General features: G+C 44.0%; 1 protein-coding gene across 7 annotated transcripts in view; it reads left to right on the top strand.

The window, feature by feature from the left end:
* ITGB4 (integrin subunit beta 4) overlaps positions 1 to 12,088 on the top strand; it is a 304,508-nt gene extending 292,420 nt beyond the window's left edge. For all 7 annotated transcript variants that reach the window (XM_086930744.1, XM_086930743.1, XM_086930741.1 and 4 more), the window contains one exon: positions 8,968 to 12,088. In XM_086930744.1, coding sequence (XP_086786870.1) covers positions 8,968 to 9,095 — 128 coding nt within the window. In that variant the 3' untranslated portion in view covers positions 9,096 to 12,088. The remainder of the gene's footprint in view (positions 1 to 8,967) is intronic.
* Positions 12,089 to 25,358: the final 13,270 nt, after the last annotated feature.

Below are 25,358 nucleotides of genomic sequence, written 5' to 3'. Positions count from 1 at the left end.
CCCTAGCTCAGGTTATCCTAGAACTGAATGCAGAATACTGGATGGTGTTTGTCGATCTACAGAATGCCTATTTCCTTATCCCTATCTTGAGATCACACAGCATTTATCTCCACTTCACTGTAGAATCAGAACACTATCAGTTCAAAGTCCTACCATTTGGCCTCACTTCTGCACCACAAGTCTTCACAAAGGTGATAGCAGTGGTAGCAGCACACCTCAGAAGGAAAAGAATTTCTATATTCCTTTACCTGGACGACTGGCTAATTAAGGCTAAGACTCCTGATTTGCTGTGTCACCATTATCAAGAACCGACTCAACTTTTGTATGAATTCACCTTTTCGGTCAACAAAGCCAAGTCTCACCTGGCGCCCTCTCAGTGCATATTGTTCATAGGGACAGTACTGGATACCACATCAAATCGAGCCTTCCCTCCACCTCCGAGGATTCAAGACATTCAGGCTGTGAGTCTGAGGTTTCTGAATGGAGTGATCATTTCATTGCTGACGGTCTTACGCCTGTTAGGTCTGCCAGCTTCTTACATTCTGTAGTACACACATGCACACTGGCACATGAGGGCCCTCCAGTGGTGCCTCAGCAAGCAATGGTCCCAAAACGTTGGAGATCTACATGAAAGCATCAAAATCTCAAGGAACACAGCAGTGGTTCTGCAATGGTGGAATGTAAACGACAACCTGTTTCAAGGATAACTGTTTCACTATCCACCTCCACTTTCCACAGATATTATGGATGCCTCTACCCTTGAGTGGGGTGAAGAACAGAGCTTACATATCCAACTGTTGGAATTACACGTGATACGTCTAGCTCTCAGGACCTCCTTCCTTCCCTTTGTGGTTTATCGGTCCAAATCTTGACAGACAACACAACAGCATTATGGTACATCAACAAACAGAGAAGTGGGGAGTCATCTCTTCTCTGCAGAGAGGCTCTGTGACTCCAGTCCTGGGCTCAGGGCCACCAGATTTGTGTAGTAGCAAATCACCTGGCCAGAATCCACAACATACGAGCAGACAGTCTCAGCCCTAGTCATCTGGCAGACCACAAGTGGCTTCTTCCCCAGAGGTGATCCAGTTACAGGGCACTCCTCTTATGGAACTATTTGCCACTCAGGATAACACTCACTGCCCGAAAGTCTGTGCCCTCAAGTATCCGATGCAGGGAGCTTTGGGGAATACCTTTCACCTCAAGTGGACTTCTCCTCTCCTGTACGTGTTTCCTCCCATACCCTTAATTGCTAGAGTGTTGTGGAAGATTTGCCAAGACCAGGCCCAATTAATCCTAATTGCTCCGGACTGGCAGAGAAGGGTGTTGTCTGCAGACGTTGTTCGCCTTTCCCTGTGGCCCTTGCTCCTTCTTTCTGCAGGGTAGATCTCCTGTCACAGTCACAGGGGCAGGTTCTACACCCCAACCTCCAGGGCCTCCACCTACATGCCTGTAGATCAGGTGCAGCAGCCTGAATTATTTCTATCTACCTTTTTAGGTGGTGGACATCATTCTCTCCTCTAAATGCCTGTCCACCAAATCTTTGTACTTTAGTAGAATGTCTAAATTAGTAAAACGGTGTGCTGATAATGATAAGTCCGTAGATCCCATTGTAACCCATTTATCTGATATTCTCTCTTTTGCCCTCTACTTAGCCCATCTGGGCAGTTCAGTTGGAACAGTTAAAGGTTACTGTCTGCCTTAACAGCTTTACTACACTTACCAGATCAACCATCACTGTTTAAATCCTCAACTGTTTTACGGTTCCTAAAGGGTCTTACAAATAAATATCCTCCTTCTCCTTTTATTATGCCTCAATGTGCCCTAAATTTGGTTCTTGCTTTCTTATTTTGCCCTACCTTTGAACCCCTCCACAATTGTCTTTTAAGGTTGTTATCCTTCAGAATAATTTTCCTGATTGCCATCACATCAGCAAGGCATGTCAGCAAACTACCAGTGCAGACTGTAAAACAACCATTCACTACCTTCTTTCCAGAGAAACTGATATTACGGACCAGGGCTGCCTTCCTCTTGCCTTCCTCCCTAAAGTGGTTACTCCCTTTCACTTAGGTCAATCCGTCACACTTTCCACCTTCTATCCTCCTACGAAGTAAGAAGAAAGACTACATACACTTGACCCCAAAAGGGCGATCAGCTTCTATGTTGACAAAACCAGAGAATTCAGACCCGGTGATCAACTCCTCCTAGTATACATAAGGAAAATTAAAGGAAAAGTGATTCCCAAAAGAACACTCTCAAGATGGATCATCCTGCATATAAAATCTGCTAATCCATGGCACGAAGGAGCTGCCTTAAGGTATTTGTGTTCATTCTGTTAGAGCTAAATCCTCAACTTCTGCCCTAGCTGGAGGTGTTCCTATAGCAGATATATGCCGAGCAGCAACTTGGTCCTCCCTTCACACATTTGCAAAACACTAATATTTGGACTTGGAAGTGGGAAGAGATAGTCACTTTGCTCGCTCAGTTCTACAGGTTTCTTGGCTTAGTCAGCCATGCTCCCACCTTCGAGTGTGGTACTGCTTGGGGATTCTCTTCAACAGATGAGGAATCCACAGATAGATGTATGACTGAGAAGAACAAGTTACTTACCTTTGGTAATGCTTTTTCTGGTGAATACAAAGTCTACCTACAGATTTCTCACCAACCCACTCACCTCCCTGTAGCCTGGTTTTCTATATTAAGACTCCTTTTCATTTCTACTTATAGCTATTCGTAAAGGCGTCTTTTATATACTTAGTTATTTATTAAAATATAAACACTACATTTATCAATAAAATATATTAATAAGATTGGGAACTGCACTTACCTTAGTAAATTAGTATCCTCTGTTAGCCTCAAAGGCACGATAAAATACAGATGGTAACAGATGTCAGCACACCAACGGGGGGACTTTATGCCTCCAGTGAAGTCACGAGGGGCCCCATGCAGACCTGACTTAGAACCAGCAAACCCCTACTGGCGTGGGAGATCTGTTGGAGAAAGGTTTCTTGATCGGGTCTTGCACCTGGGATATTCAAATGATGAGGGATCTGCCAGAAGAAGCGTTGCCGTAGGTAAGTAACTTGTTCTTTAAGGACATAATTCAGAAAGCCCTGTAATGTTTTTAATTAACTTAGTGGAGGGCTCTCGGCTCTTCCGTAACTGCTTGGCTCACAATCTCAAAAGATACGGTGGAACTACGAGAAAATCCTGTCACCTCCATTTGGGATTGCCAACCTTAAGCTCCTCTCGAGGGAGAACAAAATATAATTTATATCCCTATTTCTAGAGAGTTCCTGTGGCTCTCATTTCCTTTAAAACCTCACCTCTACAGTGACATCTAGTTCATCACTGATAAACCATAACATGTATTGGCAAGACCAGTAGGTCTGGGCATACCACTCAGGCCTCCCCCTGCCTACGACAACAAATGTGTCATTTTGTAATGCAACTGGTGAGCACTTAAAGCACTCCAGTACCATCGGCTGGTGTTAGCACTATAGCAAGATGGAAGATCGAACAAGTGCTCCAATACCCTAGGATCATGGAATACAAAACAAACATGTGCTGTTTGTGTTTTATCAACTTTTTAAGAAATGCATTAGTTTATGTACATGGGCATGCATTTTAGTGATTTGTGTGTGGGTATAAGGGAGACAGCCTGAAAACACAAGTACTCCTATAGAGTGCTTAAAGACAAAGAACAAGATGGAGGACAGAAAAAGCACTCCAATACCATTGGATCATGCAAAAAAAAGTAAAAAACAAGTGCTGCTGGTGTTTTAACTTCTTTTATTTAAAGAAATGCATTTGTATATGTACACGCAAATGAATTTTAATGGAATGTGTGTATGTGTACAAGGAAGATTGGTTGAAAACATAAGTACTCCTATGGAGTGCTTGAAAACAAAGATTAAATTATCCGCAAACCGAGAGCAGTGTAAGGAGACATGTGCTTGGCCCATGCGCTATGGGAGGGCCAAACACATGAAGAGAACATGATGCCTGCATGCCATGATGAATGGCATCCAAGAAAATCAAACCAACACTGAAGTTTACCAGTGGTAGGAGATGTGCAGCCTGAAAGCCCACAGATAGAACACAACACGTCTCTTCGAGACAGGGCATGTGCTGTCTAGCAGAATTCTAAAAACAAAGGGGCAGATTTACAACAAAGTAACGCAGCACGGTGCAGCAAGTCATTTTGCTGCGCGGTGCTGCGTTAGTTTGGAAAGCACAGAGATGCAACATATTTACAAGAATATGTCGCATATCTGTGCTTCCCCTGCGCTGGCACACAAACTGCAGCCATGCGCCGGTGCAGGCACACTTGCACCATGGTGCCAAGGATGCCTGCGTCGTGGGGAGATTGTTTTTGTGCAGGAAGGTATCCCTTCCTGCACAAAAACAATCACAAGAGGCTTTTTCCTCTTTCAATGCATGCTGTCGAATGCAGCACACATTGAAAGAGGAAAAAACTAGGAGAAATGAAAACATTTCTCCTCGTTGCGCCTCACTATGCCACCTCTAGGGTGGCGTCGCATTCACACGCATCTCCAGATTCATGATTTCTCGTAAATTTGGAGATGTGTCTTGTTCCATGGGTGTTGCATGGGAACAACCACAGCAACACCCATGGAACGCCCCTTCCACGCACAGTGCTGCGTGTGAAGGGGCCATATTTACAAGGAGAGGAAAAGTCACGCAGGGTGGCTTTTCCTCTCCTTGTAAATATGAAGGAGCCCCTTGCGCCACCAATACGTCACGAAAAGTGACGTAGTGGTGGCGCAGGGGGCTTGTAAATCTGCCCCATAGTATACCCAGATGCGCTGGCATGCTCTACATGGAATGCTGAGTGTTTATATGTGCAATGCTTATTAGTAATGTGTGCATGTGGTTTACACTTACAGTATAACTTCAGAGTCAGACTGGTACAGAAAATAGACTTGGGCACCAAAATAAAGTGGGCCCACTTTTGCAAATCAGGCCAGTTTTCCACTTGTTTAGCAAATATCACTGTCCTGACGATGGTCTGAAGGACTGAAGCCACAAGACCAAAACATCAACTCCGTCTTCTATTCCCGAGAAACTGTGTTATTCTCTTGCAACATATATTTTCATTAGGAGATTTGTCGTACTATTGTTTGTTGGAATAGTTTTGGGTCATGAATTGTTAGGATATTTTGATTTTACTTCCTTTCATGATTCTGTGCCGATTTAATTCATGTGTCTGTACTCCTTTAGGTTTTGCCTGCAAGTGCGCACGTAGTGCGCATGCGCAGCAAAACCTTATGAGTATACTGTGGGATCGATGACTCGCCCCCGGCTCCCATTGGCTAGCTCCATAAATGGAGGCTAGCCATTGGGAGCCGGATCTGTCCGTCAAGACCGGGCCAGATTCGGGGGCGTTCCCGGGTTTTTTTCCCTGGGCGTTGTTAAACCTTATGAGTCTTATGTGGGATCGACTTTGTTGCACGTCATTCTGGCCCCCGAATCGCCTCGCCTTCCTGCTCATCCGGCCCCTTTGTGCACGTCATTCTGGCCAAACACGCCCCCGAATCGCCTCGCCTTCCTGCTCATCCGCCCCTTTGTGTACGTCATTCTGGCCAAACACGCCCCCGAATCGCCTCGCCTTCCTGCACCGGCTGATGACCTTATGAGTATACTGTGGGATCGATGACTCGCCCCCGGCTCCCATTGGCTAGCTCCATAAATGGAGGCTAGCCATTGGGAGCCGGATCTGTCCGTCAAGGCCGGACCAGATTCGGGGGTGTTCCCGCGTTTTTTTCCCCTGGGCGTGGTTAAACCTTATGAGTCTTATGTGGGATCGACTTTGTTGCACGTCATTCTGGCCCCCGAATCGCCTCGCCTTCCTGCTCATCCGGCCCCTTTGTGCACGTCATTCTGGCCAAACACGCCCCCGAATCGCCTCGCCTTCCTGCTCATCCGCCCCTTTGTGCACGTCATTCTGGCCAAACACGCCCCCGAATCGCCTCGCCTTCCTGCACCGGCTGATGACCTTATGAGTATACTGTGGGATCGATGACTCGCCCCCGGCTCCCATTGGCTAGCTCCATAAATGGAGGCTAGCCATTGGGAGCCGGATCTGTCCGTCAAGGCCGGACCAGATTCGGGGGTGTTCCCGCGTTTTTTTCCCCTGGGCGTGGTTAAACCTTATGAGTCTTATGTGGGATCGACTTTGTTGCACATCATTCTGGCCAAACACGTCCCCGAATCGCCCCTTTGTGCACGTCATTCTGGCCAAACACGCCAATGAATCGCCTCGCCATCGCCTCGCCTTCCTGCTCACCTGGCCCCTTGGTGCACGTCATTCTGGCCAAACACGCCCCCGAATCGCCTCGCCTTCCTGCACCGGCTGATGCGTGATTTGTGAGATCCTCGGCAGTACCAGTAGAACTCCTTACATTAGGTAAGTGCTAATACCTCTTGCCTGTTCCCGCCCCATGTGTGCCCATTCACGCCCCCCCTCCCGCTGTCCGTGTGCCCCCCCCCATCCTCCCACCCCGCCCCACCCGTAATGCCGGCTGCGAGCTGGGCCCTGCCGGCGTACGCTGTTGTTGTGCTGGTGACGATAATGCACCGATGTCCGCTCCACTGTACAGCCTCCCCGTGACTCTCGGCCTCGTTGACCGAGCTGTCGCACAGTTTACCTTGGGCAAATGTGGCGTGCTGCTCTCCGGATCCAGTAACATCCCCCAGTGCGAACAGTTGCTCTGGCCTGAGTGACTGCGAGGGGAGGTCTGAGGCCGGAGGGTATAGCGTGTCACTGTCACTGTTGTGTGCACCAAAGAGTATGCGTGTATATGTACTGCTGTTCTGTGTGCACCTAGTGTGGGCTGGTGTATCTGTGTTTCTATTCTATGTGTACCTAGTGCGGGTTTGTGCTGTTACTTGTTCTGTGTGCACCTAATGTCTGTGTGTATGTGTTGTTACTGCTTGGTCTGTGTGCACCTAGTATGTGTGTGTCTGTGTACCTTGTGTGCGCGTGTGCGCTGCTTAGTTTTTTTTTGTGGGGGGGTGGGCGTCTGTGCTGCTGCTTGTTCGGTGAGTAACCAGTGTGTGTTTGTGTGCATGTGTTGCTGCTTGTTCTTTGAGTGCAAAGTATGTGTACCTGGCTACTACTTCTTGTGTGTGTACATAGTGTACCAAGTCACAGTGTCTGTGTATGTTTGTGTGTGTTCTGCTGCTGCTTGTTCTTTGTGTACCTAGAATGTATCTCTGTGGGTGTGCGTGCCTTTGGAGCTGCTTGTTCTATGTGTACCTACTGCGTGTGTGTGCCTGTACTTATGATTGTTCTATATATGTATATACTGTGCATGTGTTGTGTCTATGCCACTGCTTGTTCTGTGTGCTCCCATGTGTGTGTGCATGTGATCTTCAGATTGCTCGGTGTGTACCTAGTGTGTCTGTGTTGCTTGTTCTCGCGTGTGTATCAGACCTGCTGCTCGTTCTTGTGTGCCTAGTGTGTGTGTGCCTCTGCTTGTTCTTGTGTGCCTACTGAGTGTGCTGCTGCTTTTTCTGTTAGTAACTAGTGCATGCCTCGGTGTGTGTGCTGCTCCTTGTTCTGTGTGTGTACCTCTAGAGCACGATTGACCTGCTGAATGTGATGCTTGTAGGTATGTTTGCCTATAAGGCTTGCACTCCGTGACTGCATTGTTTCTAGGAGCTTTATAGCTCGAGAGAACTGCGGTTGCATTGTTATGCAGTGTGCATAATCTACAGTATAAGCCCCAGGGAGGGGAACACGGAGACGAAGGTCCAGGCGACCTTATCAAGGTAGAAGTGGCATCGTGTCCTCTAACAGGGCTCGGGATGTGTTCTGGGGTCAGTGCAAGGGAGAGCCAGAATGAGGCTTGAACGTGACTTCCAAAACACGCGGGACTTTCAAAAATTAGAGGAAGCCCCAATGCGAGGGTAACAATCCATAACACTAGAGGATGCAAAAGGAAAAAGAATACCATGCTTACATATGGGGCTTAGGGAGTGTAATAAGCAGGGAAACTAGAGTAATGCAACAGGTTCAAAAGGGTAGCACCAATTTAAGTGGCACGGTTGACTTAATTATGTGGTAGGACAAAGCAAATTAGGTGCGAAATGAGGCACATTTTGAAACATTAATAGTTTACTATTTTTACACCTGTAAACCCTGTATGGTCAGAAGCTTCGCCTCATTAATATGCGTTTAACATCTCAGTACAGCTATCAGCAATTGAAAGTGGACCTGTCTCTGAGTGACACAAGCCTGCCACTGCGCAGCCACACCTGTGGTGGCGTTTTTAGGTTTTGCCTGCAAGTGCGCATGCGCAGAAAAACCTTATGAGTATAACGTGGGATCGATGACCCGCCCCCGGCTCCCATTGGCTAATCCATAAATGGAGGCTAGCCATTGGAAGCCGGATCTGTCCGTCAAGGCCGGACCAGATTCGGGGGTGTTCCCGCGTTTTCTTCCCTGGGCCCTGCTATTGTAAATGACAATGCCATTTATTTATGTTAAGAAAAACATAAATAAAAATAATATCAAGAGCAATGCCAACAGCTCTAACTTTAACAAAGGCAAAACCATTGCATTGTAAATGCTTGTTATTATTGCTTTACATGAACTAATTTGTACTTTCAAAGAATTAGGACCTCCCGTGTTTTTTGTGTTTATTGGTTGAAGTTGTCTAATGACACGTTGGTATTTGTTCCAGATGGACTAACCCTTTAAGTAATTCTATTTATACAAGCTCTTTGCAAACAAATTCCCTTGTTGGCACCTATTACCTGTTATTGGACTGAGTAATCAGCAGGGTTTGCAAGCATATTCACGAGTTGGTGCTTTTAAAGGGTGGGGAGAAGGGTTATATTTCCATCCCTTAACAAGCCTTTGGGAGGCCGGGATGGGAGTTCCATAGGATCAATAAGCAAGGTGAACCCCTTCCGCTGACCTTTTTTGTCTCTTTGCAGATGGCATGACAGTCACCACTCAGCGGATGGAGAGCGGCGGTACCATCACCAAGCAGATGGTGACTAGAACCATGGTGTCAGGTGGAACAGTCACCAAGCAGTTAGATCATCAGTTCTACCAGGCCTAGCATTGTGGAGACTTGCAGACAGTTTAATGCGGGCTTGGGAAATGAGAGGACCACGCATGGTGCTGCCAAAGACTCTGAATGTCAGAACAATTCACAAGCCTGACTCTGGCCTCCAAAATCTGCAGCTTTCAATGAGGTTGTCCCATGTCCGTATGGGACAATCTGATTCTTTACAGTCGATATCATTTAAGCCTTTAATTGTAGGTCAATCAGATTTATGAAGTGGCTATCATGCTGGTCAGTCAGGTTCATCATGTGTGTAATGTCATTAAAGACATCACTTCTTGCCTGATGTCCTTGCTGACATCATGTGTTTCTTTCAATTGAACACTGCCTCGATGGCCAGTCAGTGAGCGCCGATGGCACTCAGTCTATGTTTTGTTATGTGTGATATTTCAACACTAGGGCCAATCAGATGCCAGCCTGTGTGATGTCATTTGTAACATGACACTAGGATCGGTCAATCAGATCGTTCGTGGTAATCATGTCAGTAACGGGTTATGAAAATCAGCCTGCCTGAGATCATATGGCTCGTAACCTCAGTAAGAGCTAATTAAGGTTGGCATGCCCAGTAGATTATTGACACTGCCGAGCCGTGCAGGCATCAAGACTGTTCTGGGGCTGTAAGAAAATGAGTTGAAATTATATTTGTACATATTGATTTCCATTTTGTTACGAATATATGAAGCGGTGTATAAGAGGGAGTGGGGGAGGGCGAGGCTGAGACCGCTAATCTGTCTTACCTTTTTGTAACTACAATTTTTTTGTTTTAAAAGTATGTATTTGTTTTTTAAAAAAACACTGCAGTGCAAGCATGAAACAGCTGTCGGTATGCTTATGCAGTTGGATATGAAGGCCCTACCATTTCACAGTTTTCAATCGTTGCAGATCATTGAGCTAATCCAGTTAGCACTCTTTTGCTGCATGCAGAATCAGAAATTAACTACATTGGTTTGGCTCTGAACACTAACAAGAATATGACGGATGGAATGATTGAATAGATCATAACCACTGGCATTGCTCTGGGTAGAATTCCATTCCATCGTTTTTGTGCACTGTACAAAGTATAGGTGAGAGAGTATAAGAGGAAAGCAGCTTGAAATCCTAGGTAAAGGAAAAGCCAACTTACCATGTTCATACAAGATTTATCTATGATCTTAACTTGAGCTCTTTTTGGGGTTCCAATTTTAGGGCTTTCTTTAAGAGGATTCCTAAGTTTATCAGCGGAGGGGGTGCATTTACTAGATCTGGTAGCGGGGCAGGATATCCTTTGCAGGCAGGTATTTTACATATCTGAGGATTTTGGTTGTGTAGTTTGAGTCCAGCGATCAAGCAGTCTGTAAGCATTGATAGTATGGCGATATTGAAGCTTTGGTACCCATAGATGATCTATGTGTCATCTGTGGAGTTAAAACAAGTAATACTGAAAGAGTGTATTAGTGCTGGCAGACAGCTAGGGATGTGGCTCAAAAGGAGTTTGGACATGGTTGAGACCCGAGGAATGCTATTGTCTAGGTGGTCTGTGGCAGAGGTGAGTGGAAATCGGGATTTGATATGGTCTTGGCTAGGTTTGCCAGGGTGAACACCATCTAATTGAAGGCTTTGCAGTGAATATCCATATTCTGGAGTCTTGTCAGTAGCAATGAGCGATTGTTTGGGAGGTGTGAGCAAGGGTGGCTGTTTTCGTTCCCGTAGTTTGCCATGCTGGTTGCATGTGTTGGTTTTTACCATGTCTTGGTATTCGGTAAAGTGTTCAGTGTATTTAGCTTTTCAAGAAAATTAAAACCAAGAGCCACACGGTAGCTTTGTAAATGGTTTCATCTGAGCAGCCCATTGGAGTCTTGAATTCCAAATTAATCCTGAAAAGCCTCTTGGCAGGACAGGTGGCAAAGAAGATGCACTCAAGAGCTCTGCTGGTAGCTTTGATGGAGGATAGCTCTTCACTGAAACATTAGTCCAAAGAAGCACAAATCATTTCTGAAGTTTTTCTTTTCCGTGGGATAATTGTGTAAAATGCTTTTGATAGCCATTCATTACATTTTGGAAAGGCTGTTTTCAAGAAGATGGAGGTCTCTGTTACTGCTCTTGCGCTGATCAGATTGGTTTCCGACCTGTCCAGATTCAGTCCCTTCTTTACATGGTTTTGTGTTTTGGGAGTTAGGAGGCACAGGGTTTTAGGGTATGGTATGTTGGTCCTGTAATGTTAAAGGAAAGGCGAGGTGGTGGCATCAAGCCATAAGAAAGGCTTGAAAGCAGTTGTGTTGGTTGTGGTGTTAAATATGGGATCCAGGGTATGTCCTGCAGAGTGAGTCGAATCACTGATGAATTGGGAAAGTTGCAGTGCTTGGATCCCAAAGATTAGTGCTTTTGATGGTGATGTATCTGGTCTCTCAAAAATATGAGGCTGGGGTGACGGAGTGAGAGTAGCAACATTGTCAGAGTTACTTCCAAAGATGCCGTCCGAGGGAGCAGAAGGGCATCAGTAAGATATGTGTTGAGTTAAACTAGGAGGGATGCACATTAGCTGGGTCTGATGGCTTAGTGGAACAATGCATCCACTGCAGGGGCTTGTGTTAAAACCTAATGATCACAGGTTCAAATCCCGGCGGGTCCACTCAGCTTTTCATCCATCTGAGGTCGATAGAATGAGTACCATTGAGTTAACAATAAACATCTGTTATTCAGCGCCTTAAGACCCATGGGTGATAAGTGTGCTTTACAAATACACGTGTTATTTTATTCTGATGGCAAAACGTGCAAGGATTGATTACTCGATTGCTATTTCTCCAGCCTTTTTATTTGGGAAGTCGATCTTCATGACTGTTTATGCAAGATCAGAGCTCGACCATCTGTTAGTCATGTTTCATGTATGCATAGCTGATGTAGATGGCTTTCAATAAGTGGGACATGTAAATTGTAATTCCATATAGTGATTACTACTACCCCTGACGAGGCGTCAAAGCGCTTTTCGTCGAGTAGCACGCTGCTCCAGAACCCAAAAAGTATTAGTGGTGAATTAGTATAGGACAATATGAAATTTATTTGAGTGGTGGACATTTGAGTTTATTAGTTGGATTTAAAAGGATAGTGAAGAGCCAGAAGAGGGAATGGTCCAGAAAGTGTTTATTTAGAGATCATAGCAGGAGGAGGAGGTTTAGGGTGAGTAAAGGAGAGATTGAGAAGGAAAGAGTTTCTAGAAGTGGATTAGGGAGAGAGATGAGGTATTGGATTGGTCTAGAAGGAATACATGAGGGAAAGGTTTAGAAAGGCTCGAAAACATTCTTGGCTCCATCACCAAGAGGCAGTTCAGCCCAAACTGCTAGAACATCAACACAGGCAAACTCAAATAGTGCCATCCTTGTTGGACCCATCACCGAGGTGTACTCCGAGCCCCTGGGCACACTGAAATACAAGATCAACACATGGACACTCCTCTGTCACTCCTAACTCAGTGTGGCCCCTACTGCATAACACAGTGTAGGTGCCAAACCTTGGTGCAATCTAACTGTATACTATATGTGCTTCATATGTAACCTGAAATGTAACAAACCCTTTACTTTGAGGCAAATTTAGTTTGTTCAATTCCTTATCACTTAAGGAGCAAGCACATAGTTTGCTCCATTTCCTCCATCTTACCCAATTAGGAAATCCATATGAATTTTAGCAAAATATGTTGACTTTGTTCCACAATGTGCAAGCAGTAAAAATGGTGCAAACTGGATTTGGTAACATTGTTGTATTTGTACAATCTAAGTAATACATGTTGCCTCGTATAGAACAAAGGCATTGGAACAGCACTGGCAGGAGTGTCATGGACTCAGAAGTAGTTTGTCAGCCAAGGGCAATCGCCAACATAGAGACTCTTTAAACGTTTGTTCTTACAAAGCAGTGCCTTGACATCGAACCTCATTGTAAGCCTTTGGACGCAGTGCAAAACTGCACTTAGCCAGACAGGAGTCTGTGCAACTCTTAGTAAATCCCCCCTCTGTATTCTCTTAAATAGTCCTTCAACACTTGGGGAATGTGTGTCTTTGGGAGTCATTTTGTGCACTTGCTGAGTATGCAGAAGGAAGAGAATTTATTTAGGGGTGGCTCATTTTGTCAGAACCACACCTACAACCATTTCTAAACATAGACACCATAGGCGGTGTCCTCTGGCAGCACTTGCTGGTGGATACCACAGGGACCAACAGCAAGTAGTCCTGCAGTGTTTTTCAGCAGGCCAGTAATGTGGAAAAGAAGGTGCAAAAACAGTCACCTGAGGAAGCTAAAATACACCAAGATGGCCCTGAAAAAGGCACCACTGTGAACCTGCAATTAATGTGGAGTGGTCTCTAGAAAAATTGTGAGATTTCCTAACGTGTCATTGCCTACTAGTTTAGCAAGAGTGTGATATAGAAAGTCTTGCTTGCCCTTCATAAGCTCTAGCATGTTGAGAAACATCTCTCTTTCCAGGACAGTGTGTCACCTACCCAAATATGTAGCAATGAAGTATCTGCCTGAGCCATGATCCGGGAGCCTAAAGAAAATAAACATTTCCCCCAAAATAGTGTCCGTCAACCCATCACTTCTCGCCGCCCTACACAGAACAGAAGGGAAGCTATTTTTTCAAATAAAAGATTGTAAATATATTACAGAACAGGTTTTTATAACAGGTAATCAACATTGACGATAATAAAATAGAGATGACTTTGTAAGTAATAAGCTCACCATCTCTTGCATAGACACTGAGGGCCACTTAACTGCTGCTGTACCTATGACCACAAATTTTACTTTTGTTAAAAAACCAAAATGGTAAAAAAAAACAAATTCCAAAGGGTCTTCCAGTACGTGCAATAATCCGCTTCTAGAAAGTGTGATCAGTCGTTGTAGCACATCTTGTGTACAGTGTTGACAGCTGGCCAAAACATAGCTTTGGTGGGTGGCTTCATCCTTCCAAACATACCTCGGTATGGATATCACTTCCGGGGAAAAATGGCAGGGGGGCATACTAAAGGGGATGGACAAAGTTTTAAACTTCACACTCAGGTTAGGTCAAAACAGCCAACATCACACTTAACCCATTTTAGCGAACGGTGTTGACTTTCCCAACTTCACTCAACCTTCCTTGTGGGAGACGCTTTCTACACGCAAACGTTTTTTGGAGAATTATTCCAATAAAATACTCCTTTCTTTTGTTTTTCTCCCACAGAGCTACTTTTACCTGGGGTTTCTTTCTCTTTTTTTAGTTTATGAAGTCGATAATGATTGTGAAGTTTTAAAAAAAAGAACTTGATGAAGTGCCATGGAAAATACTGAACATCATCATGCGGAAGGGAGAAAGGGGCTAGCAGGAAATGTCATTGGCTAAACTGTCATTGCCAATAAAACTTATTACGTTAAAAAATCCAGTTGTAAACAAAAACAAGCACGTACGTTCGTCCCAGAGCAGTCTGGCTTGTGCAAATAAAATAATGTAGTACCTTTCACAATAAGAGCACTAAGGTATGCTGTATGTTAATGGTTAATTCACATGTGACTAACAGTAAATGTCCCAAGAGAAGTCACTCAGTACTCTGCGGCTTATTTTGCTAAACTGTAGTTAGTTGTCTAGTAACCCGTCGTTGGCGTTAACAAGTGGTGTCAGTGGCTCATGAGTCACCAGAAGTGTTGGCCACAGGGACTTGTGCTTTAGATGCTCTTAACACTCTCATGGGAAAGGGTGTTGGGGCCACTTCCTGCATAGGGGCTCCTCACGCTACTACTACCGAAGCACTTTCCGTCTCCAAAAATCCCGCCCTTTCACAAAGATGACAAAATGCCAAAATGTATTTGCTAAAGAGCACTTTGCCACTTGTAGCCTTTCTGTACATGTTGTTAGTCCAAGCCTACCGCCATGTATTACACTTAATAAAGATCTAACTTTTATAAGGAGTCAAATCGCTGGTGTCTTTCTTTTTAAAGGGGTCCTTCATTGGGGTCACTGGGATATCTTCCCCACGGCTTCCGGTCCTGACGTCTGGAGGCCTCAACACAACGCACTCCCTCACAATAACTGTGAAGCTCCCCCACCTTGTCCAGTAACAACTATATGTTAAACTTCTCATCAGGATAAAGGGCAAACTAGCTCTGTGTGGCGCTGATATATAAAGTACAAGAGCAGCTAGTTTACAGCAGATAGTGACCCTTATTCACCAAGATGCTGCTCCCAGTGCAACACTTTGCACTACTCTGGGAGCCAGTTCAGCCTGTACATTGTAAATTAGTCACTACCCCTTCGCTGTGGAAAGGCGATGTGTATGTACAATGAGGTGCAGACACATAGTGCCTCATTTATGAGGTTTTGCCTTCCTGGGGCGCTGCCATACTGCATAAGAAAAGGGCAGGAATGTGCCGTATCTATTAGATACAGTGCATTCCTCTCTTTTTCCCCTGCGACAGTGCACAATGGGCTTTCATGTTCCAGCGCAGGCACCTTTGCATCATGGTACAAGGGCGCCTGATTATTTTCCTGATGAAACCTTACTGAACACAAACAATCATTAGAGACTTTTTCCACTTTCTATGTGTGCTGCACACATAGAAAAAGGAAAAAACAAATAGTTCTCCTCGTTGTGCCTCCCTTAGGCATCCTCTGCGGAGGCATACGTTTTTGGCGTTGGCTCAGAGTTACGGTTTCTCGTAAATCTGGGGCGTTGTCAAACAGCCATGGATGTTGCTGGGAACGCCCCCAGCAACACCCATTGCATGCCCCTTTAACACTGAAAACTGCATTCAAGGAAACAATATTTATGAGGTAGCCTTAAACCAAAAAAAAGTTGCTTAGTGCTGCCTCGTAAATATGGAGAAAGCTCCTGAGCCATGGAACGTCACAAAAAGTGACATTCCGAGGTGCAAGGGGCTTCATAAACAAGGCCCACAGCTTGTTAAGATTAAAGGTGTGGGAATCAGCCTGTGCGTCACTGCACGTTGTTGTGAGTGCTGGGAAGGAGACCGCCATGGGACAGCAGACCCCTCTACCTCAGAATTCGAATGTGGAGATACTTCAACCTTTAATTTAAAGAGAATGGGTTAGAATGCCACAAAAAGTGGAACTTTATAAACTGGACTTTAGTGAAAGCATGATTCGGTCCAGCCGAGTATGCTCCTTCTGATGCTGACGAGCATCCATGCAGTCACAAACTGGCAGCTTTTTACAGGTTCGCCGTTTGGTAACAATCCCAGGTGTTGTGCCTGCATAAGCGGTCACAGAATATTTGGCCATTATGTCGCAAGGTGGGTGTAATGCCCGTTTGCTACCCTTTGCAAGTGTTTGCAATGTGTGGATTGAGATTCATATTAGAATTTACAATGCACTACAAGGTAGTACTTTGCATTTGTAAAACAGTTACAGATGTGGTCCTAACAATAAATTGTGAATTTCAGTGTTTTTTTCCATTTTAATTTGTAACCATATCTGCTCCTTAACTTTGGTGCTGTGAATATATATATATATATATATATATATATATATATATATATTCACTTAAAAAACCATAGGTTTCAGGCCTTATATAGTTAGGAATTAGCATTTAAAAAACCATTGAAATTGCTCCTATATAGTTAGTTGTACTAACTATATTTCGCGCACCCGCAATCCACTGCCGATGATGTCACATATTAGATCATTCATGACATGGTCAGTGACTTCACTGATGACATCTCAAATGACATCACTGATGACATCATCCAGTGAATGTGGTTTGCTTCGTATTTTTAAATATGCATTATATATATAGCAATTTGCATTGAAGAATGAGTGGATATATATAAATAAATATTTGGATGGAGGATTTAGTAGCAGTGTAATTGACTGTTTTCTTGACCAATTTATTATATTTCACTAAATATAGTGGATAGTGACTAAACTGTGTGAATATCTGTATCACTTTGTCAGGATTTGATATGGTCTTGGCTAGGTTTGCCAGGGTGAACACCATCTAATTGAAGGCTTTGCAGTGAATATCCATATTCTGGAGTCTTGTCAGTAGCAATGAGCGATTGTTTGGGAGGTGTGAGCAAGGGTGTCTGTTTTCGTTCCCGTAGTTTGCCATGCTGGTTGCATGTGTTGGTTTTTACCATGTCTTGGTATTCGGTAAAGTGTTCAGTGTATTTAGCTTTTCAAGAAAATTAAAACCAAGAGCCACACGGTAGCTTTGTAAATGGTTTCATCTGAGCAGCCCATTGGAGTCTTGAATTCCAAATTAATCCTGAAAAGCCTCTTGGCAGGACAGGTGGCAAAGAAGATGCACTCAAGAGCTCTGCTGGTAGCTTTGATGGAGGATAGCTCTTCACTGAAACATTAGTCCAAAGAAGCACAAATCATTTCTGAAGTTTTTCTTTTCCGTGGGATAATTGTGTAAAATGCTTTTGATAGCCATTCATTACATGTTGGAAAGGCTGTTTTCAAGATGGAGGTCTCTGTTACTGCTCTTGCGCTGATCAGATTGGCTTTCGACCTGTCCAGATTCAGTCCCTTCTTTACATGGTCTTGTGTTTTGGGAGTTAAGAGGCACAGGGTTTTAGGGTATGTTGGTCCTGAAATGTTAAAGGAAAGGCGAGGTGGTGGCAGAAAGCCATAAGAAAAGCTTGAAAGCAGTTGTGTTGGTTGTGGTGTTAAATATGTGATCCAGGGTATGTCCTGCAGAGTAAGTCGAATCACTGATGAATTGGGAAAGTTGCAGTGCTTGGATCCCAAAGATTAGTGCTTTTGATGGTGATGTATCTGGTTTCTCAAGCCAAAAGTCGCTCAAAAATATGAGACTGGGGTGACGGAGTGAGAGTAGCAACATTGTCAGAGTTACTTCCAAAGATGCCGTCCGAGGGAGCAGAAGGGCATCAGTAAGATATGTATCGATTTAAACTAGAAGGGATGCACATTAGCCGGGTCTGGTGGCTTAGTGGACTAATGCATCCACTGCAGGGGCCTGTGTTCAACCTAATGATCACAAGTTCAAATCCCGGCGGGTCCACTCAGCCTTTCATCCATCTGAGGTCGATAGAATGAGTACCATTGAGTTGGGTAACAATAAACATCTGTTATTCAGCGCCTTGAGACCCATGGGTGATAAGTGTGCTTTACAAATACGCGTGTTATTTTATTCTGACGTCAAAACGTTGTGTAAGTGCAAGGATTGATTACTCGATTGCTATTTCTTCAGCCTTTTTATTTGGGAAGTTTATCTTCATGATTGTTCATGCAAGATCAGAGCTCGACCATCTGTTAGTCATGTTTCATGTATGCATAGCTGATGTAGATGGCTTTCAATAAGTGGGACATGTAAATTGTAATTCCATATAGTGATTACTACTACCCCTGACGAGGCGTCAAAGCGCTTTTCGGCGAGTAGCACTCTGCTCCAGAACCCAAAAAGTATTAGTGGTGAATTAGTATAGGACAATATGAAATTAATTTGAGTGGTGGACATGTTGGTTTATTAGTTGGATTTAAAAGGATAGTGGAGGGCCAGAAGAGGGAATGGTCCAGAAAGTGTTTATTTAGAGATCATAGCAGTAGGAGGAGGTTTAGGGTGAGTAAAGGAGAGATTGAGAAGGGAAGAGTCTCTAGAAGTAGATTAGGGAGAGAGATGTGGTATTGGATTAGTCTAGAAGGAATACATGAGGGAAAGGTTTAGAAAGGCTCGAAAACATTCTTGGCTCCATCACCAAGAGGCAGTTCAGCCCAAACTGCTAGGACATCAACACAAGCAAACTCAAATAGTGCCATCCTTGTTGGACCCATCACCGAGGTGTACTCCGAGCCCCTGGGGCACACTGAAATACAAGATCAACACATGGACACTCCTGTGTCACTCCTATCTCAGTGTGGCCCCTACTGCATAACACAGTGTAGGTGCCAAACCTTGGTGCAATCTAACTGTATACTATATGTGCTTCATATGTAACCTGAAATGTAACAAACCCTTTACCTTGAGCCAAATTTAGTTTGTTCTATTCCTTATCACTTAAGGAGCAAGCACATTGTTTGCTCCATTTCCTCCATCTTACCCAATTAGGAAAACCATATGAATTTTAGCAAAATATGTTGACTTTGTTCCACAATGTGCAAGCAGTAAAAATGGTGCAAAGTGGATTTGGAAACATTGTTGTATTTGTACAATCTAAGTAATAAATGTTGCCTCGTATAGAACAAAGGCATTGGAACAGCACTGGCAGGACTCAGAAGTAGTTTGTCAGCCAAGGGCACTCACCAACATAGAGACTCTTTAAACATTTTTTCTTACAAAGCAGTGCCTTGACATCGGACCTCATTGTAAGCCTTTGGACGCAGTGCAAAACTGCACTTAGCCAGACAGGAGGCTGTGCAACTCTTAGTAAATCCCCCCTCTGTATTCTCTTAATTAGTCCTTCAACACTTGGGGAATGTGTGTCTTTGGAAGTCATTTTGTGCACTTGCTGATATGCAGAAGGAAGAGAATGTATTTAGGGGTGGCTCATTTTGTTAGAACAACACCTAAGACCATTTCTACAGATAGATACCATAAGAGGGTGCCTCTAGTAGTACTTGCTGGTGGGCATCAAGGGGACCAGCAACAAGTAGTCAGAACAACATCTACAACCATTTCTACACATAGACACCATAGGCGGTGTCCTCTGGCAGCACTTGCTGGTGGATACCACAGGGACCAACAACAAGTAGTCCTGCAGTGTTTTGCAGCAGGCCAGTAATGTGGAAAAGAAGGTGCAAAAACAGTCATCTGAGGAAGCTATAATACACCAAGATGGCCCTGAAAAAGGCACCACTGTGAACCTGCAATTAATGTGGAGTGGTCTCTAGGAAAATTGTGAGATTTCCTAATGTGTCATTGCCTACTAGTTTAGCAAGAGTGTGATATAGAAAGTCTTGCTTGCCCTTCATAAGCTCTAGCCTGTTGAGAAACATCTCTCTTTCCAGGACAGTGTGTCACCTACCCAAATATGCAGCAATGAAGTATCTGCCTGAGCCATGATCCGGGAGCCTAAAGAAAATAAACATTTCCCCCAAAATAGTGTCCGTCAACCCATCACTTCTCGCCGCCCTACACAGAACAGAAGGGAAGCTATTTTTTTAAAATAAAAGATTGTAAATATATTACAGAACAGGTTTTTATAACAAGACATCAACATTGACGATAATAAAATAGAGGTGACTTTGTAAGTAATGAGCTCACCATCTCTTGCACAGACACTGAGGGCCACTTAACTGCTGCTGTACCTATGACCACAGATTTTACTTTTGTTAAAAAAACAAAATGGTAAAAAAAAAAAAATCCAAAGGGTCTTCCAGTACGTGCAATAATCCGCTTCTAGAAAGTGTGATCAGACGTTGTAACACATCTTGTGTACAGTGTTGACAGCTGGCCAAAACACAGCTTTGGTGGGTGGCTTCATCCTTCCAAACATACCTCGGTATAGATATCACTTCCGGGGCAAAATGGCAGGGGGGCATACTAAAGGGGATGGACAAAGTTTTAAATTTCACACTCAGGTTAGGTCAAAACAGCCAACATCACACTTAACCCATTTTAGCGAACGGTGTTGACTTTCCCAACTTCACTCAACCTTCCTTGTGGGAGACGCTTTCTACACGCAAACGTTTTTGGGAGAATTATTCCAATAAAATACTCCTTTCTTTTGTTTTTCTCCCACAGAGCTACTTTTACCTGGGGTTTCTTTCTCTTTTTTTAGTTTATGAAGTCGATAATGATTGTGAAGTTTTAAAAAAAAGAACTTAATGAAGTGCCATGGAAAATACTGAACATCATCATGCGGAAGGGAGAAAGGGGCTAGCAGGAAATGTCATTGGCTAAACCGTCATTGCCAATAAAACTTATTACGTTAAAAAAATCCAGTTATAAACAAAAACAAGCACGTACGTTCGTCCCAGAGTAGCTTTTGCAAATAAAATAATAAAGTACCTTTCACAATAAGAGCACTAAGGTTTGCTGTATGTTAATGGTTAATTCACATGTGACTAACAGTAAATGTCCCAAGAGAAGTCACTCAGTACTCTGCGGCTTATTTTGCTAAACTGTAGTTAGTTGTCTAGTAACCCGTGGTTGGCGTTAACAAGTGGTGTCAGTGGCTCATGAGTCACCAGAAGTGTTGGCCACAGGGACTTGTGCTTTAGATGCTCTTAACACTCTCATGGGACAGGGTGTTGGGGCCACTTCCTGCATAGGGGCTCCTCACGCTACTACTGCCGAAGCACTTTCCGTCTCCAAAAATCCCGCCCTTTCACAAAGATGACAAAATGCCAAAATGTATTTGCTAAAGAGCACTTTGACACTTGTAGACTTTCTGTACATGTTGTTAGTCCAAGCCTACCGCCATGTATTACACTTAATAAAGATCTACTTTTATAAGGAGTAAAATCGCCGGTGTCTTTCTTTTTAAAGGGGTCCTTCATTGGGGTCACTGGGATATCTTCCCCACGGCTTCCGGTCCTGACGTCTGACACAACGCACTCCCTCACAATAACTGTGAAGCTCCCCCACCTTGTCCAGTAACAACTATATGTTAAACTTCTCATCAGGATAAAGGTCAACTAGCTCTGTGTGGCGCTGTAATAGAAAGTACAAGAGCAGCTAGTTGACAGCAGATACCCTTGACAGCAGAGACCCTTGTTCACCAAGATGCTGCTCCCAGTGCAACACTTTGCACTACTCTGGGAGCCGGTTCAGCCTGTACATTGTAAATTAGTCACTACCCCTTCACTGTGGAAAGGCGATGTGTATGTACAATGAGGTGCAGACACATAGTGCCTCATTTATGAGGTTTTGCCTTCCTGGGGCGCTGCCATACTGCATAAGAAAAGGGCAGGAATGTGCCGTATCTATTAGATACAGTGCATTCCTCTCTGTTTCCCCTGCGACAGTGCACAATGGACTTTCATGGTCCAGCGCAGGCACCTTTGCATCATGGTACAAGGGCGCCTGATTATTTTCCTGAAGAAACCTTCCTGAACAAAAACAATCATTAGATACTTTTTCCTCTTTCTATGTGTGCTGCACACATAGAAAAAGGAAAAACAAATAGTTCTCCTCGTTGTGCCTCCCTTAGGCATCCTCTGCGGAGGCATACGTTTTTGGCGTTGGCTCAGATTTACGGTTTCTCGTAAATCTGGGGCGTTGTCAAACAGCCATGGATGTTGCTGGGAACGCCCCCAGCAACACCCATTGCATGCCCCTTTAACACTGAAAACTGCATTCAAGGAAACAATATTTATGAGGTAGCCTTAAGCCAAAAAAAAGTTGCTTAGTGCTGCCTCGTAAATATGGAGCAAGCTCCTGCGCAATGGAACGTCACAAAAAGTGACATTCCGGTGGCGCAAGGGGCCTCATAAACAAGGCCCACAGCTTGTTAAGATTAAAGGTGTGGGAATCAGCCTGTGCGTCACTGCACGTTGTTGTGAGTGCTGGGAAGGAGACCGCCATGGGACAGCAGACCCCTCTACCTCAGAATTCGAATGTGGAGATACTTCAACCTTTAATTTAAAGAGAATGGGTTAGAATGCCACAAAAAGTGGAACTTTATAAACTGGACTTTAGTGAAAGCATGATTCGGTCCAGCCGAGTATGCTCCTTCTGATGCTGACGAGCATCCATGCAGTCACAAACTGGCAGCTTTTTACAGGTTCGCCGTTTGGTAACAATCCCAGGTGTTGTGCCTGCATAAGCGGTCACAGAATATTTGGCCATTATGTCGCAAGGTGGGTGTAATGCCCGTTTGCTACCCTTTGCAAGTGTTTGCAATGTGTGGATTGAGATTCATATTAGAATTTACAATGCACTACAAGGTAGTACTTTGCATTTGTAAAACAGTTACAGATGTGGTCCTAACAATAAATTGTGAATTTCAGTGTTTTTTTCCATTTTAATTTGTAACCATATCTGCTCCTTAACTATGGTGCTGTGAGTGAATGATTATATATATATATATATATATATATATATATATATATATATATATATATATATATATATGTGTGTGTGTATTCTCAGGATTCGGCATGTTTCCGCTGGGCTGCCCAATCACTGATGGTGCTCGTTGACCGCGCTGTAATTCACACACTTTTTCAGTTCACTCACTTCAAGGAAACCACAGCACTCCAATGCGGAGTGTCATCCTTAGGTTTATTGACTAAAATGCAGAAGTCAAATCAACTATAACTTAACTGTGGTGTTGTACATGAATGAATATATACACACACACACACACATATATATATATATATATATATATATATACACACACACACATATATATATATAGATATAAATATGTGTATATATATATATGTATATATATATATATATATATATATATATATATATATATGAAATCCAACCTGTTGCCGGCGGCAGTCGTCAGCCAGCACACACGTACACAGACTCCTTCAATAATCACCACTAACCAGACTTCTTTGCAGAAAGATTTATTTACCGATCAAATGGTAAAGGTGGCGCCAGTCATCATTTATTTACCGATCAAATGGTAAAGGTGGCGCCAGTCATCAATATATATATATATATATATATATATATATATATATATATATATATATATATATATACACACATACATACATATAGTTTCCTATCCTCCTCAAAAGCCTCCAAGGACGACGACGACAACACACACACAGGTGGATTTTAAATTACTTTTCTCTTTTTATTGCGACCTACATCAAATGTGTTTCTGCTAATACTAGCCTTGTTCACTGATATATATACATATATATATATATATATCAGTGACGAAACGACAAAATCAGCCACTACATTGAGGAAAGCTGCCATTCGCACTACTTCCAGAAGCCAATAAAGGCTGAGGTGAAAAAATATAATCCTGCCCCAGGTGATCCAGCTTTTATTCGGGGGTCAAATATTTCCAGACTCCTTGGTAGGGCACACTTCCTGTAAAATGGCCTCTGGCCAGGCTTCCGTGCCTGACAAGAACTCTAAGAAGATCGACGCTGCCAGGGTGTGGGTAACGCCTGAGGCAGCCACCGATGGCACATTGCCAATTCGGTGAGCCTTCTGCCCAGGTACGATTGTTACCCCTGGGAGAAGGCCACCAAATGAAGGGACAAGGGCTGAGGGCAGAACGATTTGCAATGTTAATATTTGGTGTGTTCTCGATACCGCAGGCACAGCTGCTACAAGTATCAACACCAGCATCCACCTCCATAGACTTAGCGAGTCAGGTTTGGGTCCACGGTGCAAGAGCACCTCTTAAATGTATCTTTTAATGGCAAGCATCAGTTCAGTTCTCAAGTGAGCCAGATCTTTGGAAAGAAAAATAAAATAGACATAGCTAAGTCTATGTGCACCCTACAATCCCCCAGTACCAAATCTGCTTTTTTTAAGCAAAGAATCAGAAGAGGTACCAAAGCACCGGGCCAATAGCATTCCAGGAGTCCCAATAGCCTAAGTCCTTCCATAGTGGGGGGCGTAGGGGTCTTCTACAGAGGGAATGGGTTTGAGAAAGGCAGTGGTGGGCCCACAAGGGGCACCTCTGCTACAAAACAGTGACTCCCCTTTTCCCCATCCATATGACACCTAAGAGAGGAGACTGAGGCACATCCTGCCACAGCAGAAAAGCATCACTTCGGATCAGTGGGATCTCTCCATTGTGCGGGAAGGGTACAGCCTCAAATTTCACATAACCCTTCCCAACCTCCCTCCCTTCCCTCCCTCCCTCCCTCATAAACACAGCTCCTAACATCGACACCTCCTACAGGAAGAGGTCAGGTACTTCTCCAAACGGAGCAATAGAACCAGTACCACCACACCATGACACAGGGGGTACATTCCCTATACTTTTTAATCCCCAGAAAGGATTGCTCACTCCAGGCGATCTTCAACCATTGAAAATCTCTCTTCTCTGGACACTTTCACATGGCCACTCTACAAAATGTCATCCCTCTGCTTCACCAAGGTGACTTCATGTCCGCGCTGAATCTGAAAGACGCACACTCTGACATCCCCATCCATCCATCCAGTGCATCATCAGTACCTTCCATTCATGGCAAGTGAACAACACTAGCACTTCAATGTCCTGCCCTTTAGAGTCACTACAGCTTCAAGGGTGTTTGCAAAATGCCTAGCAGTAATAGCAGTGCCCTTGCGCAGAAGCACCATACACATCTTTCCATACTTAGACGGCTGATCAAGAACAGCAGCAGGCTCCAATGCCTAGCATACACTCAGCCAGAAGTCTCCCTACTTCACAGTGTAGATT

The sequence above is a fragment of the Lissotriton vulgaris genome, chromosome 7, assembly GCF_964263255.1.
Source record: "Lissotriton vulgaris chromosome 7, aLisVul1.2, whole genome shotgun sequence".
Lineage (NCBI taxonomy): Eukaryota > Metazoa > Chordata > Amphibia > Caudata > Salamandridae > Lissotriton > Lissotriton vulgaris.
The sequence above is the reverse complement of the archived record's forward strand: the minus strand, read 5'-3'. Positions and strand labels throughout refer to the sequence as shown.